The sequence below is a fragment of the Passer montanus genome, unplaced genomic scaffold (assembly GCF_014805655.1).
Source record: "Passer montanus isolate IOZ18808 unplaced genomic scaffold, ASM1480565v1 scaffold44, whole genome shotgun sequence".
NCBI lineage: Eukaryota > Metazoa > Chordata > Aves > Passeriformes > Passeridae > Passer > Passer montanus.
Genome location: NW_024369262.1, coordinates 1,114,565 through 1,131,535, shown reverse-complemented (window position 1 = coordinate 1,131,535; position 16,971 = coordinate 1,114,565). Strand labels below are relative to the sequence as shown.

The 16,971-nt window shown below is 61.6% G+C and overlaps 3 protein-coding genes across 5 annotated transcripts in view; all 3 read left to right on the top strand.

Annotated features, from left to right (window-relative positions):
• Positions 1-8,197, top strand: part of DTX2 (deltex E3 ubiquitin ligase 2) — a 34,554-nt gene extending 26,357 nt beyond the window's left edge. For all 3 annotated transcript variants that reach the window (XM_039720715.1, XM_039720713.1, XM_039720714.1), the window contains 5 exons: positions 5,673-5,743; positions 6,322-6,480; positions 6,566-6,727; positions 7,344-7,433; positions 7,555-8,197. In XM_039720715.1, the coding sequence (XP_039576649.1) occupies positions 5,673-5,743; positions 6,322-6,480; positions 6,566-6,727; positions 7,344-7,433; positions 7,555-7,779 (707 nt within the window). In that variant the 3' untranslated portion in view covers positions 7,780-8,197. The remainder of the gene's footprint in view (positions 1-5,672; positions 5,744-6,321; positions 6,481-6,565; positions 6,728-7,343; positions 7,434-7,554) is intronic.
• Positions 8,198-10,095: 1,898 nt separating this feature from the next.
• UPK3B (uroplakin 3B) lies at positions 10,096-12,592 on the top strand. Its single transcript, XM_039720985.1, has 6 exons — positions 10,096-11,018; positions 11,225-11,374; positions 11,461-11,680; positions 11,768-11,844; positions 11,985-12,099; positions 12,320-12,592. The coding sequence occupies exons 1-6, from the start codon at positions 10,961-10,963 to the stop codon at positions 12,555-12,557; spliced, it is 858 nt and encodes a 285-aa protein (XP_039576919.1). The 5' UTR covers positions 10,096-10,960; the 3' UTR covers positions 12,558-12,592.
• A 109-nt stretch (positions 12,593-12,701) lies between these two features.
• Positions 12,702-15,022, top strand: LOC120507854 (uroplakin-3b-like protein 1). Its single transcript, XM_039720987.1, has 6 exons — positions 12,702-13,044; positions 13,684-13,827; positions 13,928-14,153; positions 14,234-14,310; positions 14,573-14,702; positions 14,786-15,022. Exons 1-6 carry the CDS (start codon positions 12,891-12,893, stop codon positions 14,889-14,891), a joined length of 837 nt encoding a protein of 278 aa, XP_039576921.1. The 5' UTR covers positions 12,702-12,890; the 3' UTR covers positions 14,892-15,022.
• Positions 15,023-16,971: the final 1,949 nt, after the last annotated feature.

Here is a 16,971-nt window from a genome sequence, read left to right as displayed (position 1 = left end):
TGGTGCTTCACTCCTGGCATGGGCAGCATGCAGGGGCAGGAATGAGGGCTGGGTGGGGGGGATGCCCTGGAAACAGTGCCACAGGGGAGCTGTGGTGAGGCCAGGCCTGCACTGATGTTGGTGACTGCTGCTGCTTGGTGACATGGAACAGCTGTGTTTAGGAGACACAGCCTGGCTGGCTGCTGCCTTCTCTGTGGGGTCTGTTGCTCCAGGTGCTGTCTGCTCCCAGCATCCAGCTGTCCCTGGCACTGTGTGAGCAGCCAGCATGCTGAGGGTGGGATGTTAACAGGAGGATGTGTCTTGTGACTTCTGAGCTGCGTGGGGAGAGCAGCAGTGCAGGGCATGGGAAGGGGGTGAGAGCAGCACACACGGCATTGGGTGTCAGTGGCTCTATCTGTGCACCCCACCAGCATCACTCCTGCAGTTCCTCAGCCCCAGGGCAGGCTGTCACCTCTCTGCCAGCTCTGCAGTGCCACCTGCTGGGGCTGGGACATGTCTGGAGGAGCAGAGAGGCAGCACCAGCAGGAGAGATGGAATGGGAAAGGAGCATCAAGCATCTCCTTCTCCCATCCAGCACGGCAGGGTTTGTCCCAGCTGTCCTCATCCTGCCCAGGATGTGCTGCAGAGGAGACTTGCAGATCAGCCCTTTCCCACACTGACCCATGAGAAGGGGAGCCTTTCAGTGGTCCAGGTTGTTGAAATCCCCCCTCTTATTTTAAAATAAGCAGGATTCCTGTTGGTGGGGGCTGGGATGCCAGTCCTGTGGAGTGCCTCCCTTCTGAGATGCAGAATGTGTTCAGTCTGTTCCAGGAGCAAGCTGTGTTTGTAGAACACCCCTCAGGGCTTAGGTGCATTATTCTGCAGTGCAGGTACTGAGCCTGACTTTTGGCCAGACTGTTGTTCTCTTTCCTTCTCAGACCCTGGTGCTGCCAACAGACAGAGATGGGCTCGTTTTGTGCCCTGAATTTCTGCATTCTGTGTTCTTGGCCACTTCCCTCTAGGATTTTCCATCATGGAGAGCTCAAACAAGAGCTCTGCATCCAGGACTAGACCCAGCACTGCGCTGACCACAGGCAGCTGCTGGTGGGTGCAGTGTGCCCCTGCTGAGCCCCTTCTCCCTGCCTGCTGCTGCCAGCCCTGGTCCCACACGGGTGGAATTGCAGCTGGCTCTGTGGATAGCTGGGGTGTGTTTAACAGAGGCGCTAATTAGTCAGGACTCGTTAGTGTTGCTGCTGCTCTGGCAGGGATGTCTCTGGCACAGCTGGGTGCTGCAGGGCTTGGGGAAGCCGCAGTCTCTGGGCAGGCTCTCTCCATGCTGGCACAGGGCCTGGCAGCTCTGCCATCCCCGTGGGTCAGTGCTGCAGCCGCTCGCTGCCCGTGCCAGCACCGCTGGCTCCTGGCTGCTGTCCGGGAGGCAGGAGGGCAAGTGGCTTGTGCTGCTTGTGCATGCTGCTGGCCACACAGCTCCCCAGCCTTGCCAGGGAGCTCCAGGGGCTGCTTGGGTCTCCTGTGTCATTTGTTACCCATTTTTCCCCCTGGTGAGGAGGTTTCCCTGCACATCCGTCCTCTCTGGGATGGGCAATCACTGCAGTGAGGAAGGAGAGGAGCACACTCCTTCCTTGGCTTCCTTGGCATCCTTGACATCCAGCTGTGCAGACTGTGCCAGTGCCTGTGGGATGGGTGGGACTGGGGAGCCCCTCAGAGCTGGGAGATCTTCTTGTTCCTGTGGGGAAACATCTGCTGAAGGAGACAGGCTGCAGAAACAGAGCAGCTGGTCACTGCATTATCCTGCTGAAATGCTGAATGTGGAGAAATCTACAGACACAGCCTTTGCAAGTGCAGGGAGCAGAGGTGATGGGAGCTGTGTGACTGTCCATGACAATAACTAGGAACAACCAGTGTCTGGCCTGCAGAGGGTGTCAAAAAAAGTCTGCTGGAAACCATATGGCTCGTTTTGGGCTACAGAAGGAGACATTACTGGTGCAAGCATTTGGTTGCCGTGCAAGGATTCAAAACACATCTGTTAAATGTTGCCCATGGAAAGCCCTTGCTGCAGCAAGCAGCTTATTATCTACAGGGAGGAAGGGGAAGCATTAAAAACAATTTGATATTCCTCTCTTTGTAAATGAAAGAATGGTAAACATTCTTTGGCATCCTGGATAAATCCGTAGCACAGCTCTGGGCCAGCTGGAGATAAATGGCACAGGTCGATTCTTCCAGTCCATTTTCAATCCACTATTGAATCCAGAAAGCTCTGGGGACTGACCAGGCTTTGATGGTCCCAGGGGATGGCTAGAACAAAGGTTTGGAGGCAAACACTTGTATGGAGTAAACAGCCCTCTAAGGAAGTGATTCATGTGCTGGAGCATGCGTGGCTCGTGCCATGGTCCCAGCCCTCCTGGCTCCCCTGTGCTGCTGGGATGTGGCCAGCCAGACGTGCTGGGCTGCCCAAGGAAGGCCATGTGGGCTTTGCTACCCTTCCTGAAAAAGAGCTCTCAGCATCAAAAGTCTCTTCTTTGGGCCTGGACTTTGAAATCCTTGCAGCAGGGGATGGATTTTTCTGAAGTGCCAGGGCTGCCCAGCCCTTTCTCTCTCCAGGCAGCTGTGGTGGCTCTGAATGCATTAGAGCATTGTCACAGCCAAGTGACAGGGATAGATTGCAGATGCCACAGTGCAAATCCATCAGGCATGGATTTCCTCAGGGTAGCTGAGGGCTGCATCACCTTCTGCCTGTTTGGTTCCCCCAGCTCCATCCTAATGCCAGCTGGTGAAGTGGTGTAATTCCCAAAATCCCAAGGACTTCCCTGTCTTGCTGTTACCCCGCTCTGCACCAGAACTTTTGTTTCCTTTCATTGATTTCATTTGAATGAGCCTGGCCAGTTCTTGGGTGAGTTATCTCTTTGTTCCTTGGAGCTGCTCCAGAGAAGAAAAGTCACAAGGGATTCTGTGGAAGGAGCATCCCCCACCACTCTAAAGGAGCTGAACTGCTCTAAAGCTGCTCAGATCTGCTGTGCAGGTGGGAGCAGGTGAGCTGGGGCTTTCAGGCAAGTGCTGGGCAGGTGGTGCTGCTGCTGTAACACCCCCTCCCTGCTCCCTTCCCTCTCTGTCTTCACCTTGGCTGTGCATCTTTTTTGCTTTGCTTCCTCCAGCCTGAAGCCAGAGGAGACAAGAAGGTCACTTCAGAAGGAGCCACCTGGAAAATGCAGGTTGGGTGGAGAAGGTCTTGGTGGTCTGTCTGCCTGTCAGGCAGCACAGGATCCACAGGGATGAGAACACAGTGATCGTCATGGAAGTGGATGGCCCTAGGGGGACAGTAGCTAGTCCTGCTCACTGCATTCTTCCTAAAACCTGTGAAGCAGAAGAAACTGAGTCCCCTACATCTCCTGTAGGGCCATGAAGGTCTCCAGAGGCTGATTCCAAGTGCCACCCTGTGTGTGCCAGCCTGGAGTACAGACATCACTGAACACTCACCTGGGGGGTTTCAGGCAGCTGGCACTGCCCAGACTGATCCCATCCCCTTCAGACTCATTCCTCCTCTTGATCCTCTGCATGCAAGCAGGGTCCCAGCAGAGAATTCCTGGAGTTTCTTTTGGAAAAGACAAGGAGCCATGTTCCCTGTGAGGTCTGGTGATGAGGCCTTGAAGCAGCTCCTGGCTGCTGAACCCTTGGCTTCAAAGGTGGAAGCCTGAGGCTTGCCCAGGCTCCTCCCTGTTTCCTGCTCTTGGGACAGTTCTTGGAAATGCTTTTCCAGGGGATTTTGGCCTCTGAAGAGAAAAACATCTGCTTCTGTGTTGTTCTTTGGCTTAATGCTTAATCCTGCTGCCACCAGTCTGGCTTGGGATCTCCAGGGGTTGGTCCTCACAGCCCTGCTCTGCCTGAGATGTCAGGCCTGACATCCCTCCTGCCCAGCACTGGCACTTGGAGTGAATGTCCTGTCACCTCCTGAGCTGCTCTTCTTGCTCTTGTGTGTTCACCCATCCTCCTGCTACTGCTGCCAGAAATCACGGGTTTCAGGTTGGCCAGGAATCCCCTTCTAAAAATAACTCATCTTAATGACTGTGTTTTCATTTAAGAGAGTCCAGCCCACAGTTCCTCAGCCTTCTTAGCTAAAGGATGTTGGCTCTGCCTTGCTCTCTTCCATGGTGTTCTGGGGAATGAAGGACTTTTACCTGGTAGAGGATCTGTGCCATCTTTGCCTGTTCAGCACCACTTGTGCCATGGGAGCAGTCCTTTCTTTCTGCTTCATGTTTGTCTCTCCATGAAAAGTGGTTATCCAGAAAACAGCACCCCCTCCTTCCTGCTGGTGACAGACATGGCTCTTTGGACTGGAATAACAGCTCCAGAGGCTGCCCTTGATGTGCAGCTTTTTGAACCACAGAGCCAATGCTTGTGAACCCTCTGTGTTCCCTGAGAGCCCCAGAGGGACGGGGGGAGCTGAAGATGTTGTGCAGTACAGCTGCAGCTCTGATCCCTGGCTGCTCCACGTGGTGATGCTCTGTGTCCTGCTGGGAACGTGGAGCTGGGAGCAGCAGTGCTCTCCATGCTAAAGCACCCACCTGGACAGGATGGAGACTGGAGAAGGACGAGCTGCACCTTGGCCAGCCTGTCTGGCACAGCACTGCTTTCTCCTGGTGTCCCCAGAAGTGGATTCAGGAAGGAAGGATGAGGTTCCCCCAAGCCAAGTGTCTGATCTCCCTTTGCCTCCTGCCAGGTGGGGTTGTAACATCACTTGTGCAAATGTTTCCTTTCCAGGCTGGTGGAGAAGCCTGGCAGCTTCTGTGGCAGGCCTGGTGCCTGGTTGGGAGCTCCTCTCCTCCCACCCAGGGCGGGTGCCTTGCAGAGGCATGGGATGCTCCCTGGCTTAAGCCAAGCCTTGCTAGGCAGCTCCAGGGGGATGGGCTGGGAGTTGAGGTGACCCTGGATGCACTCAGTGGTCATTTGCTCTTGGTGTTGGGTGATGTTTGTTGCTTCATCCCACAGTGCCTCCAGGAACCAGGCTGCTGGGCTGCTCAGGTGTCTGTGCCTGGGTGGATGGGACAGGGATTATATTTGGGAAGATGCCAGGATACTGTGTCATGCTGCAAACAGGGTTCATGTTAAAAGCTGGTTTATTTTATACACCTGGTGACTTGCACTGTGTCTTGCCAGGTATGAGGGTGTGGCAGCTCAGGACCAAGGCCACTGTTTCATGTTAAGGCTGTGGAGCTCATTGTGCTCTGTTCAGAGCTGGGCCTGAAGCTCAGAGTGTTGCTGGGTTTCCTTGCTGGCACCAGCTGGGGTGGTGTGGGAATGCCTTTTTTCCTCCTTTGACAGCATAGACTGTGTGATCCTCTATCCCATCAAGGCTGCTGAGTTTGAGCCCAGCTGGCTTCTGGTGTGCACAGAGTCCAGCTGGGACGTGCCTGGTGTCACTTGGGGTGTGTGAGGAGAGCAGGAGCACACCAGCTGCAGACCTGTGCCACTCACAGCCCTAGTGGGAGCCATGGCTGAAAGCAAAGCCTTTGCTGGGCTTGTAGGGATGTGTTGGAGTGTTCTCTTCTCCCCCTCTAACCCTGACCTTCCTCCTTGGCATCCTGGCCAGTGACCTGCTTGTCTGCCTTCTCTTGCTCGCCCCACACGTGCCCATCACACACACAGTGTCTGACTTCTCTGTCTCATCTCTCCTTGTGCAGCCACATCAACAGAGCCAGAATCAGTGGTGAAGAAGTACCTGGAAGAGCTGAAGGGAGCTCCTGCTGATGAGGTAAGGGGACAGTGGAGCAACTCCAGTTGCTGAGTTCACTGGGGTGCCCAGGAAACCACAGCAGTGCCCAAGGACCATCCTCATCATGTGTCTGGTGTGGTGCCTGGTGCTGCTTGCAGTGGCACTGTTGATGTGTGGTGGAGGGTCCTCAGCACTGCCCAAAATTCACATGTGTCAGCAGGTGACTTGTCCTCACCAGAGGACTGTGATGAAGGCACAGTGTGGGTTGAGTAGCTCATCCTCACAGTGCCTCCCCATGTCCTTTGGAGGAAGGAGTTTGGTTTTGGTCTCAGTGGTGAGAGGTCAAAACTAGAGAACAACCCCTGCACTGAAGCTCCTTTGCAGAGAAGCAGGATGTAGCCATACTCTCCTCTGACTGATGACAGCTCTCCACCTCCTGGACAAAGCAGGAAGTGGAGTGGAGTGATACCAGCCAGAGAAGGAAACCTGTCTCTGTGCCCTTAAATCTCAATTAAAGCTGAAGGCAAACCTTCCTGAAGCATCTCCTTGATGGCTTCCTTGGTGTGTCAGTCCTCAGGAGCAGCCTGTGCTCACAGCACGTGGTGTTTCTCCCCTAGGACTGCATGATCTGCATGGAGAAGCTGTCCTGCCCCTCGGGCTACAGCGACTCGTGCCAGTCCCGCGCCATCGGGCCCGAGGCCGTCGGTCGCCTGAGGAACTGCCAGCACTCCTTCCACATGCTCTGCATGCTGGCCATGTACTCCAATGGCAACAAGGTACTGGGCTGGCCCCTCCTCACCAGGCCCCTGTGTGCACGTGGCTGGGCTGTGGAGCTCTGATGTGGCTTCTGTCCCCTGGCAGGATGGCAGTTTGCAGTGTCCCTCCTGTAAAACCATCTATGGAGAGAAAACTGGTACCCAGCCCAAAGGGAAGATGGAGATCTCCACTTTCCCCCAGTCCCTCCCAGGACACAAGGACTGTGGGACAATCAGGATTGTGTATCACATCAGCAGGGGCATCCAGGTGAGTGCCCAGCGTGCTGGCACACAGCGCAAGCTTCCCAAAAAAGTCCTGGGATCCAGTGCAGCACCTGCTGGCAGCCCATTGCTGAGCAGCCTGTGGTGCCTGGAGCCAGCAGCTGCTCTGGCTGTTCTTCAACATGTGAGGGTCTCCTCCATCAGAGATCTTTTCCTGAGCAGCCCCAGCTGCTCTGATGTCTGCCTGAAGCAGGGAGGAGACTACCCATGATCCCAAGGTGGGAAACATCTCGTGGGCTGGTTTCACAGCTCATGTTGGTTTCAGTGGTGGGAGTGAACTTCCAAAGGTTTGAGCTGAGTGACCTTTTTTAGGTTTTACAAGAACACATGGAAAAAGCAGTGTTTTGGGCCTGTCTCTCACCAGAATTTAGGTAGATTTTAGGTCTGGCTTTGTATCCCAGCATGAGACTGCTTTTGGAGGATCTGTAATACTCACGTGTCCTATAAGAACAAGTCACACATGGACTCACCAGCAATACCTTGCTGCCTCTACATGGAAGAGCTGGTTTGGGATGGGCCTGTGTCAGATCCTGCTGCTGATGGATTGCCCAATTCCTCTGAAGATGGCTATGTCCATGACAAATCTGTCTCATCTCCTGCAGGGCCCGGAGCACCCCAACCCTGGGATGCCTTACACAGCCAGAGGCTTTCCTCGCTATTGTTACCTGCCAGACAATGAGAAGGGCAGGAAGGTGAGCTATCACACCCTGGTCACATCACCCTTCTTAAGCTGTCAGGCTCCTGACAAGCTGCATTCATGACACACATCTCCTAGCTGCTGCTCCTAGCTTTGTTTTTCCTTTCCCCCTCCAGGTCCTGGAGCTCCTGAAGGTGGCCTGGAGGAGACGCCTGATTTTCACAGTGGGCACCTCCAGCACCACCGGCGAGAGCAACACGGTGGTGTGGAACGAGATCCACCACAAGACTGAGATGGACTCAAACCTCAGTGGCCATGGCTACCCTGACCCCAACTACCTGGACAATGTGCTGGCAGAGCTGGCTGCCCAGGGTGTCACCGAAGACTGCCTGGGCCAGTGAGCCTCAGGGGCCACCTAGTGCACTTATTCCTGATGCCTTAAGTTCCCGTGTCTGACCACCCGTCACCCTGAGCAATAACAGTTCCCTGGGAGCCCTGCCCGCTCTTCACATTTTTTTGGTGGGGGTTGTGGGGTTGGGAAGGATATTTTTGTAGAAGCTGTGCTTGTGTCTCTGGGTGGGATTGATGGCTGCAGCCAGGAGCAGCTGGGAGGGGACTGAGGTGACAGATGCCCTGTCAGATTCCCGGGGAAGGCAGGACCTTCCTTTGGCAATGCCTGGGGCCAGGATGGGAGGGGAGAGTGCCTTGCTTCCAGTAGCCCCCCTGGAAGTCACACCAGCTCCCTGTCTGAGGCACCTCTTGCCTCCCTCCTGCCGTGTATCTCTGCTCAGTCCCAATAAACTCTTCATTCTCACAGCACGACCCTGCTCTGCCTTCCTTTGGGGTGGCTCTCCCTGGGGAACCAGCCTGTTCCATGGAGCCATGGACCATTCATCCAGCCAGGAGGGGAAGCTCAGCTCTGCTGGAGGGACACACCTCAGTGCAGGCAGGACGCTGCTCCCAGGGGCTGTGGCTCCTGCCTGGCAGTGCTTTGGCCACTGGAGTTGGGTGATCTGTGGCCATGGTGCTAGCAGAGGTGACTTACCCTGTGGGAAGCTGCAGCCCTCTGCTCTTGGCTGTGAGCTGCCAGCCCCCCTCCTCTCATCCCAGCCATGAGAGGCAGAGCCTGTCCCTCTCTCTCCCTCTCTCAGGTGAAATGGCAGCACTACAGTGCAGGCAGGAGCTGCTGTGCTTTGTGCTGCTGCTGCAGGGATGCTGGTGCCACCAGCTGGTGACAGTCCCCTTCCTCCCAGCAGCAGTGGGGGCCAGCCCGGGTGCCAGCAGCGATGCTCTGGCTCAGAGCCTGTTCCTGCTCTGGCTGCTTGCACCTTGCAGTGGGATCTTGCCCCAGCCCCACGGCCTTGCTGTATTGTCCCCAGGCTGCGTGTCACGGGGAGCTGATGTCCCTTGAAGAGCTGTTTCTTGTCACCTGGGGACTGATATCTGTTGAAGAGCTGTTTCTGGCTCTTCCTCTCCCTGCAGCCACCAGACGCAGCTGCACATTAAATCCATCCAATCCATCCCTTTGGCACGGGTGCCATCTGCCACTTCACCTCCCTCCTGGGAACGCTGGGCTGGGGCTGGGCTTTGTGGCAGCTCTACCTTGGCCTCCTCCTGGGGCCAGCACGTGCTGGACCATAAAAAGCACACTTTGCTTCCTGTCAGGCCAATATAAAGATTAAAGGCTTTTTCTGAGCCAGTGAGGAGTGGGGCTTTCCCCAGTGTCCATCTTGTGCCTGCAGGCTTGGAGGAGGAGCCCCTCAAACACCCTGGGCCTGCTGCAGGAATGGCAGCTCCTTGGGAGCTGCAGTGACGTGTCTGTGCTGCTAAGCCCCACACAAACGGGCTCTGTCTGCTCCTCTCCCACCCTGCTTGCAAAAGGGAGAGGTCTTGAGTTCAAACCTCAGCTTTGTATCCCTGGATCATGTTATCCCAGCAATCAAAGCAGTGAATTGAAGCAAAAATTCAAGCAGGGTTCACTCAGCCCTGTACAAAGCAAGAATTTCCTGCTGGGCCTGGCCTAAGGCATCTCCAGCAGCTGCTGCTGGGTGTGAATCAGCTGGAGCCTCCCTGCATCTGGGCTGGTCCAGGGCAGGGGCACTGGGCTGTGCAGAGCCAGCCAAGCTCAGCAGCTCAGCCTGACTGCCCTGTTTTTGGACATGAGGCATCTCCTGAAATCCTTGCCCTCTCTGTGCTGGGCCCAAGGTGGCCTAGCCCCCGTGGCACGGGGATCCAAGGGCTGGGAGGGAGCACAGCCAGGTGCTCAGGCATGGTGGTACAGGGAGATGCTTTGAAAGGTGGGGAGAAAGCATAATCATGGTTCCTCTCAGTGCCAGGAGGGGACAAAACCCCAGATAAAAGCTTATGATGCTCCCAGTTTTCACCAAAAGCCTGTGTCCCCCATCCCCAGCTGGAGCCCCAGGGGGAGGAGAGGGGAGGTGTCCCTCCCAGCCCCGCGGGGATGGCTCATCTGCCACAGGGTGGATATTATTAGCCCAGCCTTGACCCCGCAGCTATGCTGGGTACCGGCAGCTGAAACTGTGACTCACTGTCCCCCTGCGTCACCCCTGCGTCACCCACCCTGCCCCTCACCTTGCTGCTGGCACCCTGCCCGCCGGGAGCACCAGGGAGGGTCGGGGGGCACCGGGGGGCCCCGGGGCAGGTGTTGCTGTCCCGGTGTGGGGGATAAGGAGGAGCAGGGACGGAGGCTGCAGCTGCGCCTGTTTTTCCCCTCTGCAGCTGCACGATGTAATAATCTTTGAATGCCCCATTTCCACTTAATCTGAAGGCGCGGCCCCTTGGCGAGGGGGGGAATCTCCTCCCACGCAGCAGTGGGCAGCCGCTCCCCTTGGCAAAGCCGGGGGAGGGAGCGCCCCAAGCCCTGCGCGGGGGGAGCGGCCTCAGGGGCTCCCGAGCCGCGGGCACTCCCGCTCCCTGCCCCCGTCCCGGGGCTCGGAAGGGGAGAGACGGGGAAATGCCAGCCTGAAAAGGCCGGGGCTGGGTGGGACCGTTCACCTGAGCGCTGGGATTTGGGCTGGTTCGGGTGTGATGCTCCGCAGCGCTGCCCTGCCCGCGGGGCAGGGCTGGCTGCACCCGAACCAGTCGGGCACGGGCTCACCCCTGGCTCTGGGGCCCTGCTGGGCACAGGGCATCCGCAGGGGGTTGGGTCTTGGTGGGGCGAGCGGGGGTCCAGGACGATCAGCCTGGCTGCCCCATAGCGCCAACAAAGAGTGTGAGTCCTGCCAGTCCATCCTGGAACATCGGCCCAGCGCCTCCTGTGCCTCAGTTTCCCCTTTCACATGACTGTCCTGTGCCCAGACTCCTCGCAGGTGCCTCGGGGGTCCTGCAGGACGGTCCCCAGCGGGTTTGGGACCAGCGGGTGACCCGGCACGCTCAGCTGTCCCCCGTGCCCGCGGGCTCCGGCCGGGCCGGCAGAGCCGGTGCAGGAATGCGGGGCTGGGAGGGTCCGGCCCCGGCACAGGCGGTCCCTGCTGCGGGGGCACCGGGGGCGGCTCGTCCCCTCGGCAGTGGGACGGGGCGAGCCGAGCAGCACAGCACATCCAGCGCCACCAGGACGAGCCCATGGAGCTGCCGTGGGTGCTGCTGGCGCTGGCTGGGACGGGCGCGGCCGCGGACCTGGGTGACTCCGGGGGACAGGGCAGAGGGGGACCGGGCCGGGAGGGGTGATGTGGCTGGGCATGGCTGGGGGGTCCCCACCAGTGCTGTCCCCCTGATGCTGGCACCTCGTGACAGCCCGGTGTGCCAGCCCTGCTGTGGACGCGGGGTCAGGCACCTGCCGGGCGGTGCAGAACGGGGGGGTCCCCTGCTCACTGCCCCCTCCCGCAGCCCGGCTGCCCTACGTGCCCCAGGTGCCCCCCATGGCACTGCTGGGCAAGGTCACTGCCACCACCTTCGCGCTGGAGAGGCCCTGCTGCGTCTTCGACGGCCTCGCCGCTGCCTCCGACGCCGTGTGGCTGGCGGTGGCCTTTGCCAACGGTGAGCGCTCGCCGCTCCAGCGGTCCCCCCGTGGCAGGGGACATGGGGACCCTCACCGCAGCCTCTCACCCTCACCGTGCCTGCAGCATCGGCCGCCTTCAGGAACCCGCAGTCGCGGGCAGAGGTGCCCCGGTACCAGCAGCTGCCCTCTGCCCGCTCCTACATGACGCTGGAGACGGCGGCGGCCGCGTTTTCCTGCTCGGGGCCGAGCCCGGCCGTGCTGCGGGTCGGGGCGGACACGGCGTGCGGGGAGCAGGGCAGGCAGGACCCCTGCAACGGGCCCCTGCCCTCCCCGGGACCCTACAGGTGAGGCCCGCACCCCAAACCCCCCGCCGGGGTGACTCGGCCCCCAGGGCCTGTTGGTCCCGCGGTGTCACCCCGTGTCCCCCGCAGGGTGAAGTTCCTGCTGATGGGCTGCGGCGGCCCCAAGGCGGAGACGCACTGGTCCGAGCCCATCCTGCTGCGCACAGGTCCCTGTGGCACCGCCACCCCCTCGGTCCCCTGCACCTCCCTGGCTGGGGCGGTGGCACGGCGTGAGCCCTGTGCCATCGCCCCAAAAGCTGCGGGAGAAGCGATCCCCGATCCCAGCCCGTACCCCTCATCCTTGCAGCCGTGAGCCCCAGCGCCATCGCCCCCGCCCGCCGGGGCAGTGCCCTGGTGGTCATCGCCTCCGTCCTGGCCAGCCTGGGGGCCGTGCTGGCCACCGCCGTGCTCGGAGCCCTGGGGTACGGGGGGTGCGGGGGGCAGCGTCTGCAGGGGCCTCAGGAGAGCGCCCCAACTTGGCAACCCCATCAGCAAGGAAATGGAGGTCTTTTTAACATTGAAAAAGCCTTTTTATTCCTAAATTGGGGGTTTGCCGGAGTTGGCAGGAGAAAAGGCTCCTTGGGGGAGGCTGGTGCAGAGCCCCACAGACCCCACTGATGCCTCTGCTTCTGTCTCCTGCAGTGCCAAGGTGTGGGGCTCCCGGTGCCCCCAGGGCTTGGGGACCGACGCCCTCACCCGCAGATCCTACCGGACCCACCACATCCCCCCGGCCCTGCCCCAGCCCTTGCCCCCCGGCTGCTCTGCCCCCCAGCCCCCTGCTCCGTGTCAGAGGATCGTGGAACAGTTTGGGTTGGACGGGACCATAAAGGGACCAGCTCGTTTCAACCCCCCTGCCACGGGCAGGGACACTCCCCACTAGACATGGAGCGTCCTGGCAAGTAAAATCTGATTTTCCATCTGCAGCCGTCTCCTCCTGGTCTTTGGCCGCGCAGGGTGGGACTGTGAAGGTGGGGGACCTCAAAAACCATATTTGGCCCTGGCTTGGTGGCACTTGGTGGCGGTGTGGGGGCACTGGCTGCCACTGGTGGGTGCGTGGGGCGCATCACCGCGGGCCACCCCCTGTGCCGGGTGACGCTGTCACCCGCCCAGGCCACGGGCGCAGCGCTCTCAGCACGCCTCGCCGGCGGGCGCTCAAACACAACAAAAGCTGCCGGGGAAACGAGCCCAACCTGTTTGCCACGGGGCTGCAGGAATGTGGGCGGCCGGTGACCACAGGCGGCTCCCAGGGCGCGCGGAGCCCCGGCAGCCGCACTCGCGCCCTCGGCACCCAGGAGCCCGCACCATGCTCCCGCTGCTCCCGCTGCTCCCGCTGCTCCCGCTGCTCCTGCCCGCGGCACACGGCATCGGTGAGTGCAGCCGCGCCATCGGCATGGGCCGGGACCCCCTCGGCACTGCCAGAGCTCCGGCCGCAAGTTTTTTATTTCCTTTGAGCTGTTTATTTAAAGCTGCCGTGGGGGTGTTGTGGCTGGGACGGGCACCGTGCGCAGGCACCGGGACCCGCTGGGCCTGGGGCGAAGGGCAGCTGGTGTCCCCTGTTCTGGGGCCTGTTGTGGTGCCACCTCCAGCCTCTGGTGTCGCCGATATTGGTTGACTGGCACAGTGTGGGCTTCTCCGAGGTCCCCACTGGAGTCCACCAGGGCTCCCCTGGGCCTGGAGGCTAAGGGCAGCTGATGCCCCCCATTCTGGGTGCCACCCCAAGTGTCCCTGGTGTCACCCACGCTGGTCCTCCGGGTGCTCCCCCGCAGCTGGGAGCATGGGGTGTTTTGGTGTTTTTCTTCCTCTTTTAATGCAGCACATGTCTGAGCCCGCACTGGGGGTGGCAGGGAGCAGAGGCCCCACTGCCAAAATCCCAGGGCTCAGCTCCCTCCTGTCCCTGTCCCTGTCCCCACCCCGAGCCCTGGCACGGCTGCTGCCGGTCAGAGCCTCGGTTGGGGGCTGCAGAGGGGGATCCACATCCCCACGGCACCCCCCGGCTTCTCCCGCAGTCCGGCTGGACTCCAGGCCAGTCCTGACCCGGGAGCCGCTGGAGGGGGTGACCACCGGCTCCACCTTCGTGCTGGAGCAGCCCCGCTGCATCTTCGGGGAGTTCAGCAACTCCGTCATCTGGCTGGTGGTGGCCCTGGACAAGGGTAGGTGCCAGCAGCCCAGGGCAGGGGCGGGCAGGGGTCCCTGTGCCCCCCACCAAGCCCCTCCTCACCTCCATCCTCATCCTCACCCCCCTCCCTGCAGACGCATTCAACAGCAGCGCGGGCCCGGGCACTCCCGAGACCGCGTTCCAGAGCTTCCCTGACCCCGTCCGTGCCTACATGACCCTGAACGCCACCCTGAGCAGCTACCCCTGCCCCAAACCCCCCGGGGACATCACGGTGCTGCGCGTGGGCAGCGAGACGAGCTGTGCCCAGGACCCGACGAGACCCACGTGCAATGGCCCCCTGCCCGGCCCCGGGCCCTACTGGTGAGCCTGCTCGAGGGACTGCCCCCTCCGGGGCTGCCCCCGGCTCACGGGGCCGTGGCCAACCTCCCTTCCCGTCTTAGGGTGAAGTTCCTCGCCCTGGAGGGCTCCGTGCCCGTGGCTGACACAGACTGGTCGGCGCCGATCATGCTGAGGGCAGGTACCGGTGCTCGTCCTGCCCCCCACCCAGCCCACAGGGGGATACAGGGTGCTCCCGGGCGTGTGGGGTGCTCCCAGGGGGGCTCAACGCTGAGCGGCAGAGGTTTGGGGTGAGGGCAGCTGGGGAAACTGAGGCAGGGCTCTGCCACGGGTGTCACTCGTGGCATGGTGTGATGGCACGTTGGGCTGGCACACCGTCACCCCTCCGGACCCCTGGGCCACTCCGGGCTGTGTGTCCCCCCATCCTGCTCCTCTGTCCCCAGCCAAACCAGCCAGCAGCATCCCCGCGACCAGCGGCGGGCACAGCGCCGGCTTGATCGCCATCGCCACCATCCTCTCCATCCTCTTCGCCATCCTCCTGGCCGGGCTGGTGGCCATGCTCGTCTTCTGGGGGTGAGTGCCACCACCTGGGCGGCGCCCGAGGGTGACACCGCCATCGCTGGGTCCCCCCCTGACCCCCCGCGTTCCCTCCCCAGCTCCGAGTCCTGCGGCGGCAGCGGCGCCTTCAGCAAGCCGGAGTCGGTGATGGTGCAGCGGTACAACACCCACCACGTCTACGACCAGCCCGCAGCCCGGCTCTGAGCCCCCGTGCGGGGTCAGTGACCCGCAGGGCCCCGTCCCCGCGGTGACACCAGCCCGCCGGCCGGGACACGGCCGAGCCGCCCCGCTCGGGGCGGTGCACAGGGACATTAAAGGCTTTTCCGCTTGCTTTGTGCCCGGCCTGTGCCGCCTGTTTGTGACCCCTCGCTGCCCCCCGCAGCCCCCCGGAAAGCCCCACGGCCCCTGCACCCCACTGAGCCCCAGCGCGGGGGGGAGGGAGGGAGCTGCTGGCAGAGCAGGGCGTCACGAGCAGCGGGAGAGGCTGTCACACCCAGCTGGGCATCGATCTGTGCCCACTTCGGACGCGGAAAAGCCCCCTGGGTGAGGGGCAGGAATGCCCCGTGCGGTGGGGGTGCGTGCGGGGGGTGCTGCTCCAGCCCCTTTATCCCCAGTGCTCTCTCCCTGACCAAGCCCAGGGCAGGGGCTCCCACACCCCGAAGTGACCCAATCGGGGTCCTCTGAGAGCCATGGGAGCCCAAAAGGGACCCGGCACCCCGGGGTGTCTGATCCTGCCCCGGGGGTGCCCCTGATCCCGATCTGGGGGATGTGGGCTGATCCTGCGCTGGTGAGGGTGGGCTGGGGCAGGGAGGGGAAGCTGATCCTGTTCCAGCGGCTGGAAGGGACCGGATCCATCACTGCTGATCCTACAGGGGATCTCTGTGGGTCTCTGGTGCTGCTCTCAGGGCTGTGGGGGCCCTGATCCCGCAGCCCGGGCAGGACGGGACCCCGCTGGTGCTGGAGACCATCCGGCTGCGGGCGGAGCCGGGGCAGGGGTGTGTGTGCCTGCACACATCACACACGACATTAAATCCCGTTTCCCCCGCCAAGGGCAGCATCACCCCGCGGCCCGGGCCGGTCACAGCGCCCTTTCGGGGTGTCCCTGTGCCTCCGGGGGGGAGCAGCTGCCCCCGCTGCCGGAGCCGCCCCGTGGAGCCGGGCCAAGGGAAATGAAGCAAATCCAGCGATTAACTCCTGAGATCAGCGCGGCAGCAGCAGAAGGAGGGCGGGTGGGCTCTCTGCCCTACACCCCGCAATAAAACAAATAAAATAAACCAAATAAAATAAAACAAGTGCTTCCCCCGCAGAGGGCTCTGCGGGTGTCACCTGCCACGCGTGCCTCGCTGGCGGTGGCACATGTGGCCCGAGCGCCCGTGGGGATGGAGCTGGCACACGCGAGGCTCGGGGGCGGTGGCGGGGGCTCCCCTTGTCCCCTCGCTGTCCCCGTGCGGGGGCGGCGGAGGGGCAGGAGCAGAGCGGGGTGTTCCCGGTGTGTTCCCGGCGTGTTCCCGGTGTGTTCCCGGTGTGTTCCCGGTGTGCCCCCGGTGTGTCCCCGCAGTGAAATGCCAAGGCCCATGTCGGGCGGCACGGCCCTGAGCCCCAGCTTTGGGCGGGTCTCGCCATGGGGGGTTCCCCGACCCCGCTGCTCTTTAGGGCACCGAGAATCCAGAAACGCCCCCTGCCCTCGGCTGCGCGGCGGCGGGAGCTTTAAAACAAACAAAAACCGGGTTAAAAATCAGTAAAGCGGCGGAGGTTCGGGGTGCAGAGCGGCCGATGCTGCCCCCCAGTTCGGGGGGCACGGAGGGGCTCGGGGGGGTTCGGTCCAACCCAGGGGAGAGCCGGGCTGGGGCTGAACTGCCCTGGAGCCGCGGGCGGCGCCGGGGACCGAGGGGACAGAGGGGACAGCGGCGACAGACTGGGGGGAGAGAGCGGGGACAGAGCAGGGAGACACAGCGGGGACAGAGCGGGGGGACAGAGCAGGGACAGACGGGTGACACAGCGGGACAGAGCGGGGACAGAGCGGGACAGAGGGGACCGAAGGGACAGACCCGGGGGACACAGCAGGCGGGGGGACAGAGCGGGGGGACAGAGCGGGGGGACAGAGCAGGGACAGACCGGTGACACAGCGGGACAGAGGGGACCGAAGGGACAGCGGGGACCGAAGGGACAGACCAGGGGGACACAGCAGGGACACAGAGGGGACAGAGCGGGACAGAGGGTACCGAAGGGACAGCGGGGACACACCGGGGGGACAGAGCGGGGGGACAGAGCGGTGACACAGCGG

Bases quoted from the DNA above. Each gene is read 5' to 3' on its own strand.
- UPK3B (XM_039720985.1), top strand. From the start codon at position 10,961: ATGGAGCTGCCGTGGGTGCTGCTGGCGCTGGCTGGGACGGGCGCGGCC. The intron at 11,681-11,767 runs GTGAGGCCCGCA...TGTCCCCCGCAG, and splicing joins CCCTCCCCGGGACCCTACAG to GGTGAAGTTCCTGCTGATGG. The intron at 12,100-12,319 runs GTACGGGGGGTG...TGTCTCCTGCAG, and splicing joins GCCGTGCTCGGAGCCCTGGG to TGCCAAGGTGTGGGGCTCCC.
- LOC120507854 (XM_039720987.1), top strand. From the start codon at position 12,891: ATGTGGGCGGCCGGTGACCACAGGCGGCTCCCAGGGCGCGCGGAGCCC. The intron at 14,154-14,233 runs GTGAGCCTGCTC...TTCCCGTCTTAG, and splicing joins CCCGGCCCCGGGCCCTACTG to GGTGAAGTTCCTCGCCCTGG. The intron at 14,703-14,785 runs GTGAGTGCCACC...TTCCCTCCCCAG, and splicing joins GCCATGCTCGTCTTCTGGGG to CTCCGAGTCCTGCGGCGGCA.